Here is a 22,361-nt window from a genome sequence, read left to right on the forward strand (position 1 = left end):
CTGCCCTTGTCCATCTTCCCTGGAAGACATGCGGGCCTAACACTGCTCCCCAACCCCGAAGACTGGCATCGGTGGAGAGGAGAGTCCAAACCGATATCCAATACGGCCGACCCTGGTTGAGGTGGTCCGTTAGTAGCCACCAGGACAGGGACAACCTGACCTCTGGGGAAAGGTAGATCTTCTGAGATTTTATCGACCGATAATCCCTGTTCCAGCGTGAGAGAACCCACCGTTGCAACAGCCGGGAGTGGAACTGTGCATATTGCACCATGCTGAAGGTGGATACCATTGACCCCAGCACTCGCATGGCCGCATGCACTGATACTTGCCTGTTGTGTAAAAGATTGCGTATGCGCCCCTGTAGGACCGCAATCTTCTCTTCCGGTAAATACAATCTCTGCTTTACAGAGTCCAGCCGTGCTCCTAAGTGCACCAACTGTTGTGCTGGTTGAAGGAAGGATTTCTTACAGTTCACAATCCAACCGTGCCTCTGCAAACAAGAGATTGTCATCTCGAGATGCCTCATCAACTCCTGCGGAGACTGCCCTAGCAGAAGGAGATCGTCTAGGTAGGGCAAAACTCTGATGCCCTGGCGCCTGAGGGCTACCATTATCACCGCCATGACTTTGGTAAAAACCCGGGGGGCTGTGGACAGGCCGAACGGTAATGCCTGAAACTGAAAATGGTCCTGCCCTACTGCAAACCGCAGAAACTGTTGATGGGATACCACAATGGGCACATGTAAATAAGCGTCTTGAATATCGAGGGATACCATGAAGTCCCCCGGTTCCAAGGCTAATACTATGGACTTCAGGGTCTCCATATGAAACCTGGGTACCCGTATGAACATATTGAGGTCCCTTAAATTTAGAATTGGTCGGAAAGACCCATTTGGCTTCCGAACCAGAAACAGGTTGGAATAAAACCCTTTTTGAATCTGTTCCTGTGGCACTCGGACAATCACCCGTCTTCAACAGGGAGTGAACAACTTGCTGTATAGCCAATGCCTTCACCGACCCCACAGGCAGGAGTACGGAAAAAAACCTTTGGGGCGGACTTCTCCAAAACGTTAGGGCATAACCCTGGGAAACTATTTCCCGAACCCAGGCATCTGTTGTTGTGAGACGCCAGACGTTCGAAAACCGAAGAAGTCGGCCTCCTACCCTGGGATCCCCCAGGGGGAGGCCCGTCCCATCAGGCCACGGGTTTATCCTGTGGCTTGGAACCCGGGCATTTGGTTTGCCAGGGCTTTTTAGGTGATGGCTTTCTACCAACACCTGCTCTACCAAAAGGCTGCCCTCTGACCTTCCCCTGAGGCTGAAAGGTACGAAAGGTAGAAGACCTTTGTCTAGACCCTGATGCTGAGGGTAACCCTGCAGCCTTAGAGGCTGCCACCGAGGCTACAATTTTGTCCAATTCTGAACCGAAAAGGACTCCACCTGTGAAGGGTAGAGACTCTAAGGCCTTCTTGGATCCTGAATCAGCCTTCCAATCTCTTAACCATAATGCTCTACGAGCGACCACAGAGGCTGCTGAAGCACTGGCGGACAATATTCCTGCATCTAGAGCTGCCTCTCCAAGGTAAGAAGAAGCTTACTTCACATAGGAAACTATATCCTGCTGTTCTTTGGACAACTCAGACAAGGATTCAGCCAAAGCCTTCATCCATTCTTCTATGGCTCTAGCCACCCAGGCTGTAGCCATTGCCGGCCAGGTAGCTGCCCCTGAGATTGAAAAAAATCGTCTTAAGGCAACCGTCCAGCCTCCTATCAGTAGGATGTTTAAGGGAACAGGCTGAAGGTACTGGTAAACTGGAAGACTTCATTAAATGTACCACATGCGTATCCACTGATGGTTGAACCTCCCATTTAGAACACTGCTGAGAAGAAAACGGATATAAAGCCGAAATCTTTTTAGCCACATGGAACCTCTTGTCTGGAGCCTTCCAAGCTTCGCCCAAAAGTTCCGGATAAATGCTCCGACCCGGGAAACTCCGCTTTGACCAGCCTCTGGCGTTTAAACACCGGAGCCTTCTTATGTATAGGTTCTGCCTCCTCGATATTCAAAACCGCTTTGACCACCCTAATTAAGAAAAGGACATCAGCCACTGGGAATAGATCCCCCTCTTCTGTGGAGAGAGATCCCTGAGTGTACCTCCTGAGAGGATACTTCATCCTCCTCAGAAGACAATCAGAATCTGTGTCCTGACTTGCCTGCGTAGCCAAACGCCTTCTAGCTTTTGGCTGTACAGGTTTGGCTATCTGAGGCGGCTGCTGAAAAGTCAAAGACGACGAAGGGCCTGCTTGCCCACGCGCATACATATCCATCGAAGATGGCAACATAGGAGGCATAAATACAGCTGGCTGCAATTGCTGCTGAACTTTCATCCCCGGAGCAGCTGGAACTGCCAATCTTTCGGCCACCTGGGCCATGATCTGGGAAAAAGCAGCCCAAGGGGGTTCCTGACCCGATGGTGGCAAATTTGATTGCTGTGGAGACTCTCTAAAACAGCGAACACATAAGCCATTTTGCACAAAGTCCTGAGCGGACAAACCTGCCTTACAGGCTACACATGATATCAAAAGAGGGGCCTCAGCCACCTGCCTTTCAGAATCTTTTGACATATTTTAAAGTCTAAAATATATATATATGTGACCCCACCCCACACACCGGCTGCAGGGAAAGAAACAGTAATGAAATGTATGCAAGCTTGAGCCAAAGGTGGCAGATCAAGTTTATTTATCAGTGTAGGGACTGGCCAGGTGGGAACGACCGTGAAGCGGTGGTCAGCTTAACAAATTATTGCAATATTTTGGAACAAACATTCCCTATGTTTAAAGGAATTGCAGTTTGAAAAGCATGTGAGTGCCGAGTTTGTATGAGATATAATATAATATATATATATATATATATATATATATATATATATCTATCTATATCTATATATCTCCCCACCCCACACACCGGCTGCAGGAAAAGAAACTGCAATGAAATGTAAGCACCCAGTTTCACAGGTCACAAACAATGCATATATACTTAGCGGAGTCTATGCAATTTGTTTGGGCTCCATGCACTATAATCAGCAAAGCCTAGTAGCATATATGGAGCTTCTGTATAAATGATCCCAAAGGAGAAGTATACAGGAAGACTGACCCAATGCTTCCTGAGCAACAGCCATAGAGAGCACTGAGTGTGGTCTGTAGCTGACTCAAATAGGAAGCTGGGTGGAGCAACCCAAAAGCGGGACCTCAGGAGGGCCGTAGTTCGGGTTGGGGGAAGGGCCGCCGGGGAAGCGTACCTCCTCTATGCTGCATGGACCACCCGGCAACTGACATGGCCGCCGCCATACTTCCCCCCCGGCTGCCAGACTTTACATCCCGGTGGTCCTGTGAAAGCAGACCCAGGTAGACTGGCTGCCCACACAGCAGTCCCCCGGCCAGTCTCTATGCCGGAGGACGGACCGCTCGTAACCGTGGCATCAGCGGCCGCCCACGGTCCTACTCAACTGCATCCCCGTCCCGGTCGCGGTCCAGAGTCTAAGCCCCTGTCGAAAGCACTAGCCGAGACTAGCGTTGCAGCGCCGGCGGGGGTAGATGGAGCAGGAACCCGTGCGTCTATTGGCGCGTGGTTCCACCAGGGAACCCATGCCGCCTACTTTAAAGTAAATAATAAAAAACAAAAAACAAACTTGGTCTTCGGGACTGCTCCAGCAGCCCCACTGTTAGTGTGGTGCCTTCTCGCACCAAACAGAACAACTGACGCCCTGTGACCAGGGGCGGGGTATATGGGGGAGGACCTAGTGCATCCTGAGAGCTTGGATTAACTGTTTGGTGCCTGGATGAATCCATAAACCCCAATGTGATGGCGGTGGACCCCATGGACCCCGAAGAAGAAAAAAAAAAATACAATACTCATACTATAGGTTTCACCTGTGGGTGCTGGACACATCCCTGAGCAGCAACAGATGCTCCACATGGGTAAATCTAGACACACCCCTTGGGCGGAGTAGGACACGCCCCTCACGGAGCAGCAAGCATTCATTTTACTACGGTAATCTCCCAAGTATGTGCGGTGGGGTTATTCTTCGCATTAGGTCTAGCATATGGAATAGTAATGATAGGGATTTCATTATGATGCTGCAAGCCATGCAGATTGTGGCTTCTGCATTTCCCTTGAATAATATTAGCGAGTAAAGATTAAAAAAAAAAAAAAAAAAAAAAGAAGATTCTAATGCTGGGTACACACTGGCAGATATATTGGCCGATCAATTGATCGGCCAATATATCAGTTGCCCATCGGGCAGTGTGCACCAGCGATGTGTGAACGATATTGCGTTGGCTCTGCCGCACAGCCGATGCCCAATAGATCTGCAGATCTATTGGGGTATTGTGCTGTATGTACAGGTGATCACTTGCTGAAGAGGCCGTGGGGAGGGGGTGCGACGCGCCCCCGGCCAGCGGGACCCGCAGCCAGAAGACAGATGGTGGTTCATACACACTGAACAACCATCATCATCCGCAGACATATCTGCACCCAGCTTTAAAAAGATGTAACAGGGTTGATATTACATTTCAACAGAATGTTTATAAAATCAGTCCTAAAGCATAATTTACCAACAAACAAAATTTTTCTAAACTCCACAATAACATAGTGTGATAAAATATGTGAATATGTAAAGTAGTACAGAAGTTGTAGAATGCTATTTAATATAAAACAGAGCATTTCTATTTGTTGGTCTCAAAGGACCAACAAACAGTTTGTACTTGCAGCCCCCCTCCTTCCTCCTTTCACACAACCAAAATATTAACAGCCGTTGGCCTCCTAAATACTGAGCGTCTTTGTTTAAGAGAGAGAAACTGGCAGTGCAGAAGCAGTGTAATAATGGAAAATAAAGCCATGCAAAATAGGAAGACTGGAGTCAGCAATGTAAACACAGGCCGGGACCTGTTCAGAGTTGCTAGGCAACCAGGGAAGAGCCCCCGTTTCCTGCAATACACTGGAGACTGATACAGTAGCATTTCGCCAACAGCAAGGCAAGAATAGTGTACAAAAACTATACAGTACAGCCATACAGGTCAATATGTAATTAACACACATGCATCATTTACCATCAACCAGCAGTACACTGTGGGAACGTCACCTGTCTGATAGAATAATCCACTATCTTGATTTAGGTTTACGGTTTCTTTATATTTGGTAAAACAAAAACATAAAAGGATGTTGCTGCCAACGTTAATTATACAATGTACCCTTCAGTTATGTTCCATCTCTATGGTGTCACAAATACAACAAATTGTTCTATGTGAAGGGAAGAAAAAAGCCTTGGGGAATAATTAAAAACAAAAAAAAAAAAACTAACTAACCTTCATCACGCAAGGTATACTATATATAATTCTCCCTTCACCAGAATACATGCTGCCATGGTGTATTACAGTACCCACTACAGTATGACCCAGTGGACACCCACTGTATACACCCTAGAGCCCTGTCAAGCCCATTTTGTACAAAACTGCTGCCCTCCCCTAACCGCATCCTATCTTCCACTTTAGCATCTGCTCAAGTAAAGCTATATGTACCAATAAAATGGCACATGAAGCACATGCCATTCTATGGGGTGAATGCGATGTTGAATAGCGCCAGGATTAAGTGCCTGGAGCTTATCAACTGTCCGCATCGCCTCCGGCACTTAAGTCGGGAGATGCAGTTTACTGCTCCTAATGCCAGGGGTTTAGTCGTGGTAAACAAAATTTTCCGACTTAAATGCCGAGCACGATTTTGTTAGCCCCACAACCAACATCGCGGGACTAGTTTAGTCAGATTTCTGCTCGCACCTCAGGAGGATGCGAGCAGAAATCTTCTAGTCAGCAGTTAACAGCGCAGCCAATTGAATAGCTCTGAGCACTCATTCTCGACGCTATTCAACATCACATTCAATTAAATTCCCCCCTATGAGATCAAAAGGCTCCTAGAACATGAACCAGGTCAGGCACTGGTAATGATTGGTCTTGCACCTATAGACCAAAGAAGGTCGGGCTTTACTAATGGCTGCTCTCACCCTACACACAACTAAATTTCCACCAATCACTGTTACGGTTTGCATAGTGGCCAGAAAATCAGGGATACACTAGTGTGCTGCACATCACACGTTTTTCACATTTAAATAATGAACTTGTGTCAGTTTGCCGCAGCTACAATAGATCCTTGCCAGTGTTCCCTTATTTGGGAACATACAACACAACTCTTTGGAACTAGCTCAGCAGATCATCATCTTACAAAACTTGCCTCAATACATTTATCCATCTAATCACAGACAACGATTACCTTGACATCTTGCTCGAGGGTGCTGACGAGTTCACTGTCCACCTGTCCTGTCTGAGCCACTCTCAGGCCTCTGCGCTCTGCTTTCTTTAGTCTGTACTGCAGGATTCTGCATGTTTTGTGCACTTGCTCCAGCTGCTGCCTGAGTTCATGTAGCTGATACACATCCTCCTCCATGTAGACATCTCTCATTTCCAGCATCTCCGACCGCAGTTCCTCGATCTCATCCTGAGAGTAAAGACAAATATGGAATAAGTTAAGGGGCTATAGTTTGAAAAGGTCAATTACACAAGCATCCTAAGAGCCTAGAGAAAGGCTCTATTCCTGAGATGGTACAGATCCGTCAAAAAGCAGATGTAACGGCAGCCGATAAAGAGGTAACCTACTTCATACTTAAGTACAGCTGCTGCAGTAGCAACAAGTTGCAATATTCTTGCAATTATTAGATTCTTGAGGATTTTAAAAAGGTAGGGTAAAGACATACTGTTATGATAAAATGTATGTTGGTCATTTACAAATTTCACAAAGTTCTTTTGCATAAGTAAAGGTTATAACTTGTCAGCTTTCTTGAGAAATTGTAGAGGTTAATCCATCCCACCCATAAGCTTTCCACTTCAGCTATTGAGAACAAAGCATTATGTGCTTATAGTCCACAGCTACACCATCTTCTACCTGGCTGCAGGAGAAATCCCGAAGACCCCGATACTTACAGTGAGATACTACAGCTCTGCATCGTTCATCCTTTGGTACTACAAGAGGCAACAAACTGTCAGCCCCCAACAAACTGCCAAATCCTGGACCCTCCAGTCTCCCTGCCTCTGCACTAATCCTACTTTATGGATGGTTTGTTTAAACCATTGTTTTAGTGACATGCAGAGCCGCAACTAGACTTTTTGGTGCCCTGTGCCAGAAAGAGCACTGGCGCCCCCCCATAATTTTTCAAAGGGACATGATGCACCCAAAAAAGGGGAATGGCCTCATGGGGAAGGGCCAGGGAAGAGATAGGGGAGGCCAGGAGATGCTGGGGATGAAATAAGAGGAAGCTACAAGTGAGAATGATAATAAACAGAAATTTGACAGGCCCAAACAGCGCCCCTTGACCTGTGCAATGGCATCGGCCACACTACCCTAGCTACGGCACTGGTGACATGAACCTTTCCCAAATTATCCACCGAACCACCCACATTCAGGTTACATTACCACCAAATACACAGCTCTGGGTGGTGTAAGTGAATGACAGTAATCAAAGGCGTGTTTGCTCTCCCTGCTGCATTGCCTTATAGTCTGCTCAACACTGAACTCTGATTGCTAGTTAGGTCAACGGAAGGCAGGAAAAGTGCTATCAAACAACACTACATACACCTCATTATACACTATTACATCTAACATGGTCAGGGTCCTGAGTAATTAGATACACTTTCATAAGATACACAGGCTAGCTTTTTATAATCACACATTAATCTCTGTTGAATGAAGATGTAATGTTGTTAGCATGGCTGTAAAAGACAAAAGGGGCGTTTCAATTAGCCATGGGACTAAAGGTACCCATACACGGTGCGATAAAGCAGTCGATCCGACAGATTGGTATGATTTGGCTGCTCTATCGTACTGTGTGTGGGCATGATATCGGACAGAGCGCGCACCCGTGGGGTCGTACATCGCACTCCCACATCTTACTGCAGGTTCAGTCGATCTGGAGATGCGATGTGCGATCCCATGCAGCGCTCTGCGGGTGGGCGAGAGGGAGCCGGCATATTGGGCGGTCGGCCACCGGATCGCACCGTGTGTGGGGACCGCCCGATATGTCGGACATCGGATCCCCAATCGCGTCGCACGGTGCCTATTGCACAGTGTATGGCCAGCTTTACTCTGAGGTTTTAGCTCCCTGGTTAAGTGCCCGGAGCTATTCAATTACTTCCCGCGGTAAACCAGCGGCAAGTTATAGCTCCCAGGTTAAGTGCCCAGAGCTTTGCACCTAACGCTGGCGGTAACATCACGGCTAGCCCCGGAAGCACTAGTTAAAGCGGATTTCTCTTTTTACCTCAGGAGGGTGCTAGCAGAAATTAGTGTGCACCCTCGGGGCTAGTCGCGTGATAAAAACGGGCAGTAATTGAATAGCTTCGGGCTCCTTAACCTGGGAACTAAAACCCCGCAGTAAGTCCAGCAGTCAACTGAATTGCCCCCAAAGTTTTAATAAATTGATAAGACATCAGGAAATGTAAATTAGGACCTGTATACAAAACAGCTTTGATGAACATGCCATATGTTCTATTCTGCTACTATAAATCACCTGCAGCTTGACTAGCCAGGAATAAGGCTAAAACTGGGTACACACTACAAGAAGCGACGGTGCAATGCAACACACATGCTGTACACACTATCCAGTGTACGCAATGTGCCATTACATACTGCATGTGACAGGGTCGTTCACTGCATTGTCCCATCCCATCGGTGGAAGCACAGCAGATCGGACAATATGATGAATGACCATCGTGCATGTGCAATCAGGCGTACACACGGCACCATCCATAAGATATATCGCATAATGTGTACCCTGCTTTACTGTGACTTGATATAAAAATACATTTGCACATATTTGTTAAAGATAAGCTGCATCCATACATCATTCATTTACTACAACTCCCGCATGTATATTGTGTCCAATCAAGTTCACACAACTATACAAATTTAGCAAAGATGCGAAGTAGAATAATTTCCTTTTATGGGGCACTCATTGTGTAAAATATTATATAGTATTTGTGATGTAAAGGTAATGTAAATTAAAATGTAACCTTTATTAGACTATTAAAATATAGGGGTTAAGATATCCAGAATCAAATTATAGAAAGTAACTAGTGTGCACCCTCGGGGCTAGTCGCGTGCTAAAAACGGGCAGTAATTGAATAGCTTCGGGCTCCTTAACCTGGGAACTAAAACCCTGCAGTAAGTCCAGCAGTCAACTGAATTGTCCCCAAAGTTTACACTTCCTAGCACTTTTCTTCCACGTACCGTTAATTATGCATCACATACACATAAAGAAACGGCATTATCATGTCAGTGGCCCAGCCTTATTCTCTGAACACCTGAACTCCCTAGTACAATGATCAAACACAATGAGATTATGGTCTGGGGTCAGGAGGGGCTTTCATGCATGGAGGAGCAGGAGGAGGAGAAGCGACAGATTGAGAGGGGCCCAGGCAGCTGTCCCATACAGGCCAACAGCTTCTCACCTCCTGGACAGGACAGCTCTGTTTACCATGAACTTGGCACCACAACTACCAAGATGTACACATAATAAATGATTCAAAGCAACATTGTACAATCTGTCTCTCGCTTCTCCTCCGCATACTGATCACTGCATTACACAATACAATGATCTTATACCCATTACATTGAATGACATTTAGGATGTAACACTAGGGTGTGCACATTAAATGGCTTCCTTTTCTTAAAGAACCTGGCAGCCAATGTAGTAACTCGAAGATTAAAATGGCAACAAAGTATTAGGTAGTAATAAAGTATGGAGCTACACATTATGTTATTGGTTGGCGGCAGGCCCTTTATACCGTGTCAATGCCATGAAAGTGTTAATCTGACTACAGGCATACGGTCTGCTAGATCAGCAAATCTGGAAGGTGAATAGGATGTTAATTTGATGCAAAAAAATTCAGCGTGGACAGGTTTCAGCATGAATATAACACAACATCTAGCTGCAAGTAAATATTCAACACGATTATAAATCACACAGCCAAAAAGATTTAGACCAAGGTAATCTTACATTGGTCTGTCCCCTCACTCACACAGATGTAAGCGACGATAAATATTCTGTATAGTCACTGAAATTGTGGACCAGACAAAGAGGAATATTCATTAAATTGGCAGAACATTTAAAATACATTAATGCTAAAGACAGTTAAACTTAAGGGCTCATAAAGAGTTTGATGAATATGCCAAATAAATAAAAAACAAGCTAAAATATAGAGCAGGGGTTCCCAACCACGGTTCTCAAGGCACACTAACAGTCCAGGTTTTGGGGATAGCCATACTTGAGCACAAGTGACTTAATTAGTACCTCAGTTATTTTGATTTAACCATCTGTCCACAAGCATGGATATCACTAAAACCAGGACTGTTAGTGTGCCTTGAGGGCCGAGGTTGGGAATCACTGATATAGAGTATTTACTACTCATATCTCATGGTGCACCCAGTTCTGCATCACCAGGATTACATCAGGGATATTTACGGGATGTAGTCAGGAAGCCGGCGGCCGAAATGCCAACCACCGACTTCCCACACTGAAAGCCGGCATGGGACTAAAGACAGGAGTCTAAATACTGACACCTATCATTAGCCCCACGACGAAATCCCGATGTCCAGCATACCGAATGTAGGTAGTAAGCCAGGCGTCGGGAACTCTTAACCACGGGGGAGGAGGGGGGAGTTAGTGTTAGGCACCACCTTGGTAGGGTTAGATTTAGACACCCCTGGGGGAAGGTTAGGGTTAGGCACCATTACGGGAGGGTTAGGGATAGCCTACTTACCTCCCCTGTTGGGATCTTCATCTGCCAGCCTTCCGGCGTCGGGATTTCAACTGCCGGACATCAGTCTGGTGGTATTACATACCCAAGCCAAATTTACACCCAAAAACACATCCAAGCAGGTCATAAGCCGAAGAAAAGTTTGTTAACATTTGTTTTGATAAAAATACATTTGCTATATTAAGTTTGATTTAAATTTAACACAAATACCCTTAATAATGTTTTTCTCTTGCATACGAATGAAAGTAGCAAAAGAAAAAAAAAAAAAAAATGTATACAAAATGTATGCCCATTATACATAGAATGTATGCACGATCACAGAAAAAAGCACCCATCAGCTTCACTTGTGAATTCACAATGAGCCCAACAGCAGCGGCAAGCTAGTGTTTGAGATGGTTATCAGAGTATGTTCTCACCAGCTCCCGGACACACCTCGATAGAGGTACGAGGGAAGATGGGCAATGTAGCCCATACCATAACAAATGGTGATGTAGGCAGACACTCAAGACTGCACATTCTAGAAAATTATAAAAAAAAAAAAAAAAAAAGGGAGGAGTATATGTAACCATATACAATTCAGGAGCACAAATGATGTTCGTTGTCACAGTGCAATAATGCTAGGAAAGCTGCTCCTAATCGTGATCAGTCAGTGATTGTCACCTTGTCTCTCTAAATGAAAAGCCAGGCTTTTTATCCTAGAAAATTAAACTGCCCCATAAAATTTGTGTGGCAGAACAGGCTGTTTTACCGGTATGTGAAGTTCTGGAAATAGAATTTTCCCGTTACACTTTAGGATTACTATTCCCTACTGTCTTTATAATTTCACAAATGAAGCTGGGTGGAGAGTGTCAATTATTTTTGCTGTGTAGTGTGATTGGGGCAGGGATGGGAACACTTAAGGTCTCTTCCACAACTGAAATTTATATATAATTTCACTGTGGGAAAATACACACCTGTCCAGTCACCTTAATTTTTATGCTAGTCTGCATAATTCAAGTTTGTTGTGTATGCTAGTTAAGCAAATCAAATAGTTTGGGATATGAACAGTGACGTGCAGTGAGGTAAATGGCTGGGGAGGCACCGACTATTATCAGAACCAGATTTACATATACATATATGAACTTGAGGATTAATGTGGGAATTATACAAAGGTGTAGCAGTATATAGTGCTGGAAATTTGGTGTGCGGAAAAGGTAGATGGGAGGCAGTACCTCACCTGCCATACACTTTTTACTCCAGAGTTTTGTCTATAAAAATAATTAGAATACAAAGATAACATTTATAATAATATTTTCTTTACATTTTTATAGTTAAAACTTTGGAGTATACCCAAGTATGACAGGAAAGGCTCTGCTAACCTGCCTCACCTGACCGCATATCCCTAGATTAGAAATGACTGTTCCAAAAAACACCCTACCCACTTGCATTTGACGTTGGGAACAGATGAGGCTGCGTTTCTTGAGTATGGACTCCTCTACTTATATATATGTCCACAGCCACTGAAAGCATTGGGGTCAACAAAGTGTCTGTCACTGACCAACCTCACGCCGGGCCCAAGTGCAAGCACGGTTTATCATCGTATGTCAAATGTGGTCATGTTTGACATGTGGCGTTACTGAGGTTTACCAAATGCCAGTGGTATTCAATATGAAACGTTAACTTCACTGTCGAAGTTAACGTTTCATATAGGAGTTTTTACCTGCGTTAAAGTATCGGGCGCGCTCCCGCTTATACCCGTATTCAATATAAAATTAACGAAAACGGGAAACTCCGAAGTTGGATTTGCGGAAAGTTACGAATTTTTCCTTAAAAAAATTGTAAGACCCCCCTAAAGTTGTAAAAACATGGGGGAACACTATGGGTACCCCCGTTTTAGCCTTTAGTTGAAAGTCGGGGATTTAAATAGCCGCAGCAGGTGTTTTTTTCCGACATTGAAGAAGTGATGCAGAAGAGCACTTAGGTTATTTTTTTCGTTTTTTTTTAAGTGGTTCCATCAAATTTGGGGTACATGAAAATGGGCACTAGCATATTTTTATGTCCCTAAAGTAAGTTTTTAATAATTCTGCATTCGTGCACCTGCCGCTATAATTCTATTCTAGAAAACACCTGCCGCATACTTGCAGAATAGCCCTGAACCTATTTCCCTATTGTTAAACAATTTTTTTTTTCACCCCAATTTGTAAATTAATTTTTTGGGGTGTCCCTATTTTTTTTTTTTTACTTTTTTTGACACAGTTCTTTTTTAAATGTCATTCCCAGGGGTGCAGGCTATTTTTTTTTTAAGCCTGCACCCCTAACCCCAATTCTGCACTTTTTTTCGACACCTATTCAGTGGTGAAAAGTTATCACCGTTTTTTATCAAAGACTTTCTAAAACTGTGATAAGTCTTAGAAATTGAATACGGTGTAAAAGTCAAACCTGCGATAATGACGTCAAAAGTGCGATATTAACGCAAAAACGATGTTATCGCTCCCATATTGAATACCCCTGTATGAGTGCTGGGAAATACAACACTGATATACATGAGATGCAAACATATTTCATTACGGGGACCTGCTGCCACACAGGTGGCCTAGCCCGATTCCTGCCCAGGAGCAGTACAGAGGAGGAGCAGGCCTGCAGGACAAGGAGAGGGAACTGGAGCTTCTGACAAACACAAACACGTACAGATTACAGCCTTGAGGACAGTGTGTGTGTGTGAGAATGTGTTGAGTGGAGATGGTAGCTGAAAGGGTTAATTCCTACTGTATTTTCATTTTACTTGGAGCAAAGTAAAAGATTAACAAAAGGCAGTGATACAATTGCAGCTTTTTTATTACTTTATAAATACAAAATGTATGTTCACCTGTGCTGGATAAATGCCAGTTGTCAGGGTGTTGTGAATAGAAAAATGTGCCCTGGTGAATGGAACAGGGTCTTGAATTTAGACCATATAGACACAAGTAACAAAGTATTGCCAAGCTCCTAGTTTCACTGTCCCACAGTGACAAATGAGCAGCTATAGTGGGTCTGCTGAGATATGCGTAGCATGAGCATGTACAGGAGGGCAAAGAAGATGGCCCTTGTGAGACATCACAGCTGGGTAAATGGACTAAGAAGAACATGCTGTTCATCATATGTCTGTAAATGGATTGAGCACCACAGGAGGGTAAATAGGCTGAGCATATGCTGGGTACCATAGGTCAGTAAATGGAATGGGCACCACAGGAGGGTAAATAGGCTGAGCATATGCTGGGTACCATAGGTCAGTAAATGGAATGGGTACCACAGGTTGGTATAGGCTAAGCATATGCTGGGTACCAGAAGTCTTTAAAAGGAATGGGTACCACAGGTAGGTCCAATTGGGCTACAAAATATGCTGGGTACCATAGTTCAGTAAATAGACTGGGCACCACCAAACAAAAGGTAAATAGACTGGGCACCACAAGTCAATAAATTAATTGGACACCAGTTCAGTACATACAAGTTCAGTGTACAGAATAAACTTGCGTGTTGGATACGGTTGAAACATTCTGGACAAACTTGTGTATTACTGTTGCATCACTTTCAGTTCCATGCCTTTTACTTTTCATTTTAGCCAACGAACCTATTAGGAGACATTAAGAAATAAGTAAAGATATCCTGCAAAGCTCTGAGTATAGTTAGGGAGCCGATTGCAATTCGTTGTCTTCTACAATAGTCCATAAGAGGTTCTGAGTGCTGACTATTGTATCCAAAAAAATATTCACCAATGTTAAGCCATACCTTGATAGAAGTGGGATCAGTTCTATTTAGACAGTACACCTTCACCAATGTTAAGCCAGTCTGTTTAGTACTGGCTGAAAGATCTTTATGCTTCTGAGATCACCACGTCAATAATGTAATAAAAATAAGGGGGGGGGGGTATGTTATGCTATAGGTTACTAAGAATGAACTGGGAATAAAAACCAAATGCATCAGTGAATAGAAGTTGCATAGGGGAGAAGCATTATCTAATTAATCATCCAAGTACTGCAGACTATGTTACTATGCAGAGTACTCTGGGTTGGAAAAATACCAAAAAAGATATGTAGCTAGCCAATGCGCCTAAGAACAAATGTAACTGACTGTGCTCCACGGAACCTGTTAAAAGGAACTTGTTAAGCTAAGTGACATGTTATGGTGAACGGGGAAGGGATGGTGGCAGGTGACAGGGTATATGACACTTCAGTGGTTTAATCTTTTCTGCTTTGGGTGCCTGGTGTGGATGACTGTGGTCTAAATGACTCCATGAAGTGAGATCGCAAAGCAACTACTGTAGGTTACAAACTATAGACAACCAATAAGGTCTTGGATGACAATATACTGTAATTACACGTTATTGTTGAAGAAAAAAATATAATGCAGCACAAAAGACTGACATCATTTCAGTGAAGTATTTGTTAGCTGGTAACACCCTGCACTCTCCTGCCAGCAATTGCTGTAATCCAGATCCTCCAAAATGTGTGGAAATTATCATCAGTAAATAAGATAATTAGAAATAAAAAACGTGAATACATGGCTAGATAGGTGTTTTACCAATTCTGTTCTACATCCACAAAGAATAAATAAGATGTTTCAGTGAATGGAACGGACTGAGGCAATTCTCAAACGCTCTTAGCAGAGGAGTAAAACTACACCACACTGCACAAAGAGCCGGATTCATTAAGAATCACAACTGCTAAAGTGTACGCAGATGGGCGATTGTTGCGTACTCGCGAAGGCACCACTGCAATCGCTCTGCGATCACACAGACCACGCAGAGCCATCGCAAAGTGATTGACAGGCAGTGAGTGTTTGAGGGTGGTGACAGGGTGCTGGTCAGCGAAACGCAGGCGATCCTGTCCGTATGAAAGCCGCTGCATGGGCGTGCATAATTAGCCACTGCGATTGCATACGCAGCTTGTGTACTTATACCGCATGCAAGCAGGTTAGCAATTTCTAAGTAGGGTCAGGGCTGTTTTAATTCTGCGTGAGGGGCCAATGGTACTCGATGTTACCGATGTTTATGGAGGACTGCAAGGTGTTTTGGATGTCAGATAGCGGTAGTGGGAGGCTGGACGTCTCTATACTGGCAGTGTGATTGCATTGGGATAGCATTCATTAGCATATTTTCGCAGCAGACCTACGTGGGTTTAGGGAGCTGCAATCACAATAGCGATCCTTAATGAATCAGGCCCAAAGTACATACAAACAACTTTACTGTGGAACATACTCCTGCCTTACACACAAATGCTTTTGAAATTAAACCTTTAAGCCACTATTTCTATTTAATTTATCTCTTAAGATCTTGACTTGATGTTTCTGTATTACCTCTTAGAACAATCCTGTCCACATGTTTTATGTAAATGTCCCCTATGTTACAAATACAAAAGTTGGGTACCATTGAACACATGATGCTTATGAGGAAAGTCAGATTCTTCAACCACATGTAGGAAGCTGGGATGCTTTACAGTACAAAGTCTACATGTTGCTAGATTTGAAGTTCTATTGAGGTATGCATCTACTATACCCAGGGACAAAGTATTATAAGGATCAGTGATTTGCTTTGAACCATATGAACCAGATATCAGCTTTTATAGAAGACCGGTCACCTACAGAAGATGTGCTGAACCAACACTGAGGATACTACTTGGTTTACTGCATTCTCATTTATATTAATGGAGTTCACATACTGTGATACAGTAGGTGTCAAAGAAGTGTGTTTAGACTAATGAGCTTTGGTGTCTGGTTTCTGTATGTTACAGAATGCATCCTATTCACAGTATTTTAGGAAATTACTTACCGGTATGTAATATAGGTGTTTGACTATGAAGCAAGGCTTCCTTGTGTCTAATTACTTTACTCTTATTTAGAAGACCATGCATTTTGAAGAGCCACTGTGTTGGTCTACTCTCATGCCTTGCATAAATCATCTATCCACACTAGACATATTAAGGCTTCATGGGGAATGTGGCGCACATGTGATCATTACTAAACAGAATACAACTTTCATACAGTATAAAGAAACCAGCACTCTCCCAGCCATTCCAACGCAGATATTATCTGCATACTCTCACAACAAAGCTGTACAGTATTGCTCTGGTTTATCATACAAAAATATGATGAGAGCTAAAACATGTCAAAACGTGAAGTAGGAGACTTTAATGACAGTGTTTAGTCACTAACCAGACATTTAAAAAGGTGTATAAGAGCAGTCATCCAAATCAGACATGGGAGAAAGGGTTGGGAATAATTGCAACAAGGAATAGTCCTACTTCTCCAAATGCTTCCTAGCACAGGTAGGACAAACGTTAGTCGCAGGTTGTTGGATACAGCATTAGTGGGCTCACTGTTTAAATCTTTCACACCTAAACTACAAGTTAGTTTCCATTAAAATAATAAACCGCTACTAATAATATTCACAAATAAATCTGAAAAATGTTTCAGGAGTACATTAGAACAATACACAATTTGAATAGAACTTCCAGTCAAAAAATAATAAAATACTTTGCATTCAGTCTCATTTAGGGCCTTAAAACACTGGCAGCAAAACAAATGTTTTTCCAGAATTTTAAACACTAGTAAAATAATTTAAATGGGTATGGGAACGCAACCCACTGGTTCTAATGATACTACAACCAATACTATTTGTACTTGCAAAAACATTTTTTTAAGCCGACACTGTGTGCTATTCCTTACTGTAATGGTATAATAAAAGGAGGAACACAATCGCTACAGATCATTAATACCTGCATGTCGAACATGTATGACATGCAGTGTCACTGGTGGTTTTACATAATACCAGTGAATAAGGACCCATAACCAGAAGGCTCCAGACTACAATAGGCAATAGACTATTTAAATTTGCTATGCAAATGAGTACACAATGTCAAACAATTGAAATTCTGATAAGATATTGGACTTTTACATATATATCTGTGAATGTTAGTAGCAGATCCTTAAAATAATGGAGCATGTATTTTATGTATAGTCCTTTGCTGTGTTAGCCTATCAGTGGCTGTAATGTCACATCAGAGGCTAATACCCAGTGATGAAGACCCAACGGGGACTGAGGGCCCGATTCAGAGCCGGAAGCTATTTGCGGACGGTCGTTCCAAAAAAGGGGCCGGCTATTTAAATTGAGCGCTCGCTCTTTGCGGTTTGTTGACGCCTCTATGTCTGAGCGAGTGAAAAATGCGCTCGCTATTTTGTAAAGACGCCCCTTTGCAACACACGTCATCTCCGGTATTTATTAGATTATTTGGATACATCGAAAGGCATCTGAACTGCTCGCAGTCCTTGTGGTAGGTTTTTCTTACCGCTATCACTGTGAGCAGTTCAGGCTAAAAGACAACCAAGTGACGTGGTCGATAACGCTCCTTTACTAATTATGCACACCCATTAAACGCCCTTTTGACCGTTTGGCACGCCTGCGTTCGGATCTCCACTCCCCCGTTTTCAAGCACCTTCCCCTGTTACCACCCACAAACGGTACATTCTGTCAACCAAATTAGCAGCCCCTCGCTGTTTTGCGAGCGCACGATTTCCGACCGCAATGACTGGTTTGCGCATGCGCATTACGACCCGTGCGCAGTTGTGCGAACATCGCTCAGAGCGAACGAGCGGCCGCTTACGAGCGGCTCTGAATCAGGCCCTGAATCTTTACATATGGATGTTCTAGTCTAATACATTCACAAGGATAATTATGAAGAATAATGGTGCATAGAAAACAGACAATAATGGTGCATACACACGATCAGATTTTTCCTTCAGATATGAACGAGGAAAATCGTTCATATCTGACATGCCTGAACGATGGACGATCAACGATGCGCGTTCCCGATGGTCAGATAACGATTTCTGACATCTGATGTGTTTGCAGTCAGACTTGGACGATTCCATTCATTTTAATGCAGTCAAAAATCGTTCAATCGTTCAAATCGTTCAAAACTTTGGTCAAATCGTTTAATCGTTCATCTGACAAGTCTGACAAATCTGACCGTGTGTATGCTCCTTAAGAAACTAAACACAGCAGCCTCATAATAGGCTACAAGAAACCCAGAGGTGGTTGGCGCGTTTTTGTTTTTGTTTGCTTGTTTTTTAATTAACCCACATGGCACAGAAGATGGCACAGAAGATGCGAATAGCACAAATGAAAGCCACCTTATGAAGCACAATGCTGATCATCTAAACCCCAGAGTAATACAAAGGACTATGGGGGTCATTCAGACCCGGTCGCAAGCACCGATGTGCTCGCAACCGGGTCGATGGGCAGCCCTGCACACGTGCAGCGGCCGCACTGCGCGTGCGCAAGCCTCGGAGTGAGAGAGAAAAGGGGCGGCTGTCAATGTTGATCGACAGCTCGCCCCTTTTTGTAGGGGGGCCGGGGGGGGGGGGTGGTTAACGCCTACCGTTTTATGGGCGGCTGCACTGACATCATCAGTGATGTCAGTGGGGAGCTTCCTGCTCCATCAGAGCAGAAAGCTCCCTGGGGCTTGTGAGTGCCTAGACCCAACCTTAGGGTCAGGTCGCAAGCCCCGATGGTCGCGATGGTGATCACCATCGCGACCATCGCCCTGGTCGCTAGCTAATCAGGAGGCCGCACCAAAAAACAAGAAGCGCCCGCCCTCATTCAGAGAGAGCGATCGCTTCTTGCGACCGCCTCTGCATGAGGTCCTATGTGAGGTTACAGGAGAAATAGATTTAGCTAGAATAAAATGTAATGTAAATTATACATCTACAAACATTGAATTCTCAAAGGGCTCAAATGATATATTGATCTGGCTGCTATGGTGAACTACTCAAAGTCATGGTTTTAATTGTATAGCAGTAATGGGGAAAAAAAACAGACAACATTCATTTCTGATAGAGCCAAAAGCACTCCTGGCTTGCGGCAGCGAGACCCTACCGCAGGGTCTCGTCGCAAGCCTGATGGTCACGATGGTCTTGACCATCATGACCATCTTTTAGGCCGCTCGCATAAGCTGTGGGTGGTCACCCACAGCTATGTGAGCGGCAAGGAGGCCGCTCCAATTTTAGGTAGGAGGGCTCTGATTCAGAGCGAGCGCTCTTGTCAGAGCGTCCGGCTCTGAATCAGGCCCTCTGTCTGTGAAAATACAGTGCATCCGGAAAGTATTCACAGCGCTTCACTTTTTCCACATTTTGTTATGTTACAGCCTTATTCCAAAATGGAATAAACTCATTTTTGTCCTCAAAATTCTACACACAATACCCCATAACGACAACGTGTAAAAAGTTTTGAGATTTTTGCAAATTTAATTTAAAAAAAAAAAATTAAGAAATCACATGTACATAAGTATTCAGTGTCTTTGCTCAATACTTTGTTGATGCACTTTTGGCAGCAAATACAGCCTCAAATCTTTTTGAATATGATGCCACAAGCTTGGCACACCTAACTTTGGGCAGTTTTGCCCATTCCTCTTTGCCGCACCTCTCAAGCTCCATCAGGTTGGATGGGAAGGATCGGTGCACAGCCATTTTCAGATCTCTCCAGAGATGTTCAATCAGAATCAAGTCTGGGCTCTGGCTGAGCCACTCAAGGATATTCAAAGAGTTGTCCTGAAGCCACTCCTTTGATATCTTGGCTGTGTGCTTACGTTCGTTGTCCTGCTGAAAGATGAACAGTCGCCCCAGTCTGAGGTCAAGAGCGCTCTGAAGCAGGTATTCATCCAGGATGTCTCTGCACATTGCTGCATTCATCTTTCCCTCTATCCTGACTAGTCTCCTAGTTCCTGCCACTGAAAAACATCCCCACAGCATGATGCTGCCACCACCATGCTTCACTGTAGGGATGGTATTGGCCTGGTGATGAGCGGTGCCTGGTTTCCTCCAAACATAACGCCTGGCATTCACGGCAAAGAGTTCAATCTTTGCCTCAACAGACCAGACAATTTTGTTTCTCATGGTCAGAGAGTCCTTCAGGTGCATTTTGGCAAACTCCAGACGGGCTGCCATGTGCTTTTTACTAAGGAGTGGCTTCCGTCTGGCTACTCTACCATACAGGCCTGATTGGTGGATTGCTGCAGAGACGGTTGTCCTTCTGGAAGGTTCTCCTCTCTCCACAGAGGAATGCTGTAGCTCTGACAGAGTGACCATCGGGTTCTTGGTCATCTCCCTGACTAGGGCCCTTCTCCCACGATCGCTCAGTTTAGACGGCCGGCCAACTCTAGGAAGATTCCTGGTGGTTCCTAACTTCTTCCATTTACGGATGATGGAGGCCACGGTGCTCATTGGGACCTTCAAAGCAGCAGATATTTTTCTGTAATCCTTCCCCAGATTTGTGCCTCAAGACAATCTTGTCTTGGAGGTCTACAGACAATTCCTTGGACTTCATGCTTGGTATGTGCTCTGACATGCACTGTCAAGTGTAGGACCTTATATAGACAGGTGTATGCCTTTCAAAATCATATCCAAACAACTGGATTTACCACAGGTAGACTCCACTTAAGCTGTAGGAACGTCTCAAGGATGATCAGTGGAAACAGGATGCACCTGAGCTCAATTTTGAGCTTCATGGCAAAGGCTGTGAATACTTATGTACATGTGATTTCTTAGACTGATTTTTTTTTTAATCAAATTTGCAAAAATTTTCAAAAATTTTTTTTTACACGTTGTCATTATGGGGTATTGTGTAGAATTTTGAGGACAAAAATGAATTTATTCCATTTTGGAATAAGGCTGCAACATAACAAAATGTGGAAAAAGTGAAGCGCTGTGAATACTTTCCAGATGCATAGTAAGTAGTGATACGGAATCGGTATGATATCCCGGCTGCCGCACGGTCGGGAGTTCGAATCCCGGCAGCGGCAGCCCGACAAAACAGCAGAGCCCGGCAGCGGAAGCCCGACAGCGCTGGAAATCCTGATCGTGGTAAGGAAAGTATGAACTAATCTAACCTAACCCCCCCTTACCCTAACCCTCCTTAGGGGTGCCAAACCCTAACCCCCCCCTTCCCCGCTGCCTAACCCTAAGTCCCCCCCGGGGGGTGCCTAACCCTAAGTCCCCCCCCCCCCGGTGGGTGCCTAACCCTAAGTTCCCCCCCCCGGTGGGTGCCTAACCCTCCCTCCCCCTAGACTAACCCTAACCCTCCCGAGGGGGTGCCTAACCCTAAGTCCGCCCCGGGTGCCCTAAACCTAACCCTCCCCCCCGCAGCTGTCCGCTCGCGGCGCCCGGCATCAGCTCGATCGGGATGCCGACATATTTATATTTCACATACGTTATAAATGTATCATCGTTGGGAATATATATACTTCGCACTGGTTTACCAACTCACAGATAACTGTGTCATTGGTATGGATTCTTAGGGATACTGGAGGGAATTCAATTCTCAGCTCGGAGATGTAGTTCCCACGTTAAGTGTCCAGTGCTTAAGTCGGAAGATGCAGTTTACCGTGACTAATGCTCAGGGTTCAATTGTGGTAAACTGTATTTTCCGTCTTAAGTACCGGTCGCGATGCTGACACCGCGACTAGCCCCAACACACTAGTTAGCATGGATTTCGGCACA

General features: G+C 44.4%; 1 protein-coding gene across 3 annotated transcripts in view; it reads right to left on the reverse strand.

The window, feature by feature from the left end:
* MTCL2 (microtubule crosslinking factor 2) overlaps window positions 1-22,361 on the reverse strand; it is a 112,117-nt gene that overhangs the window by 84,303 nt on the left and 5,453 nt on the right. For all 3 annotated transcript variants that reach the window (XM_088480702.1, XM_088480701.1, XM_088480700.1), the window contains exon 2: window positions 6,322-6,546. In XM_088480702.1, the coding sequence (XP_088336828.1) occupies window positions 6,322-6,546 (225 nt within the window). The remainder of the gene's footprint in view (window positions 1-6,321; window positions 6,547-22,361) is intronic.

This window comes from Taudactylus pleione, unplaced genomic scaffold, assembly GCF_031769625.1.
Source record: "Taudactylus pleione unplaced genomic scaffold, aTauple2 ptg000256l, whole genome shotgun sequence".
NCBI classification, from domain to species: domain Eukaryota; kingdom Metazoa; phylum Chordata; class Amphibia; order Anura; family Myobatrachidae; genus Taudactylus; species Taudactylus pleione.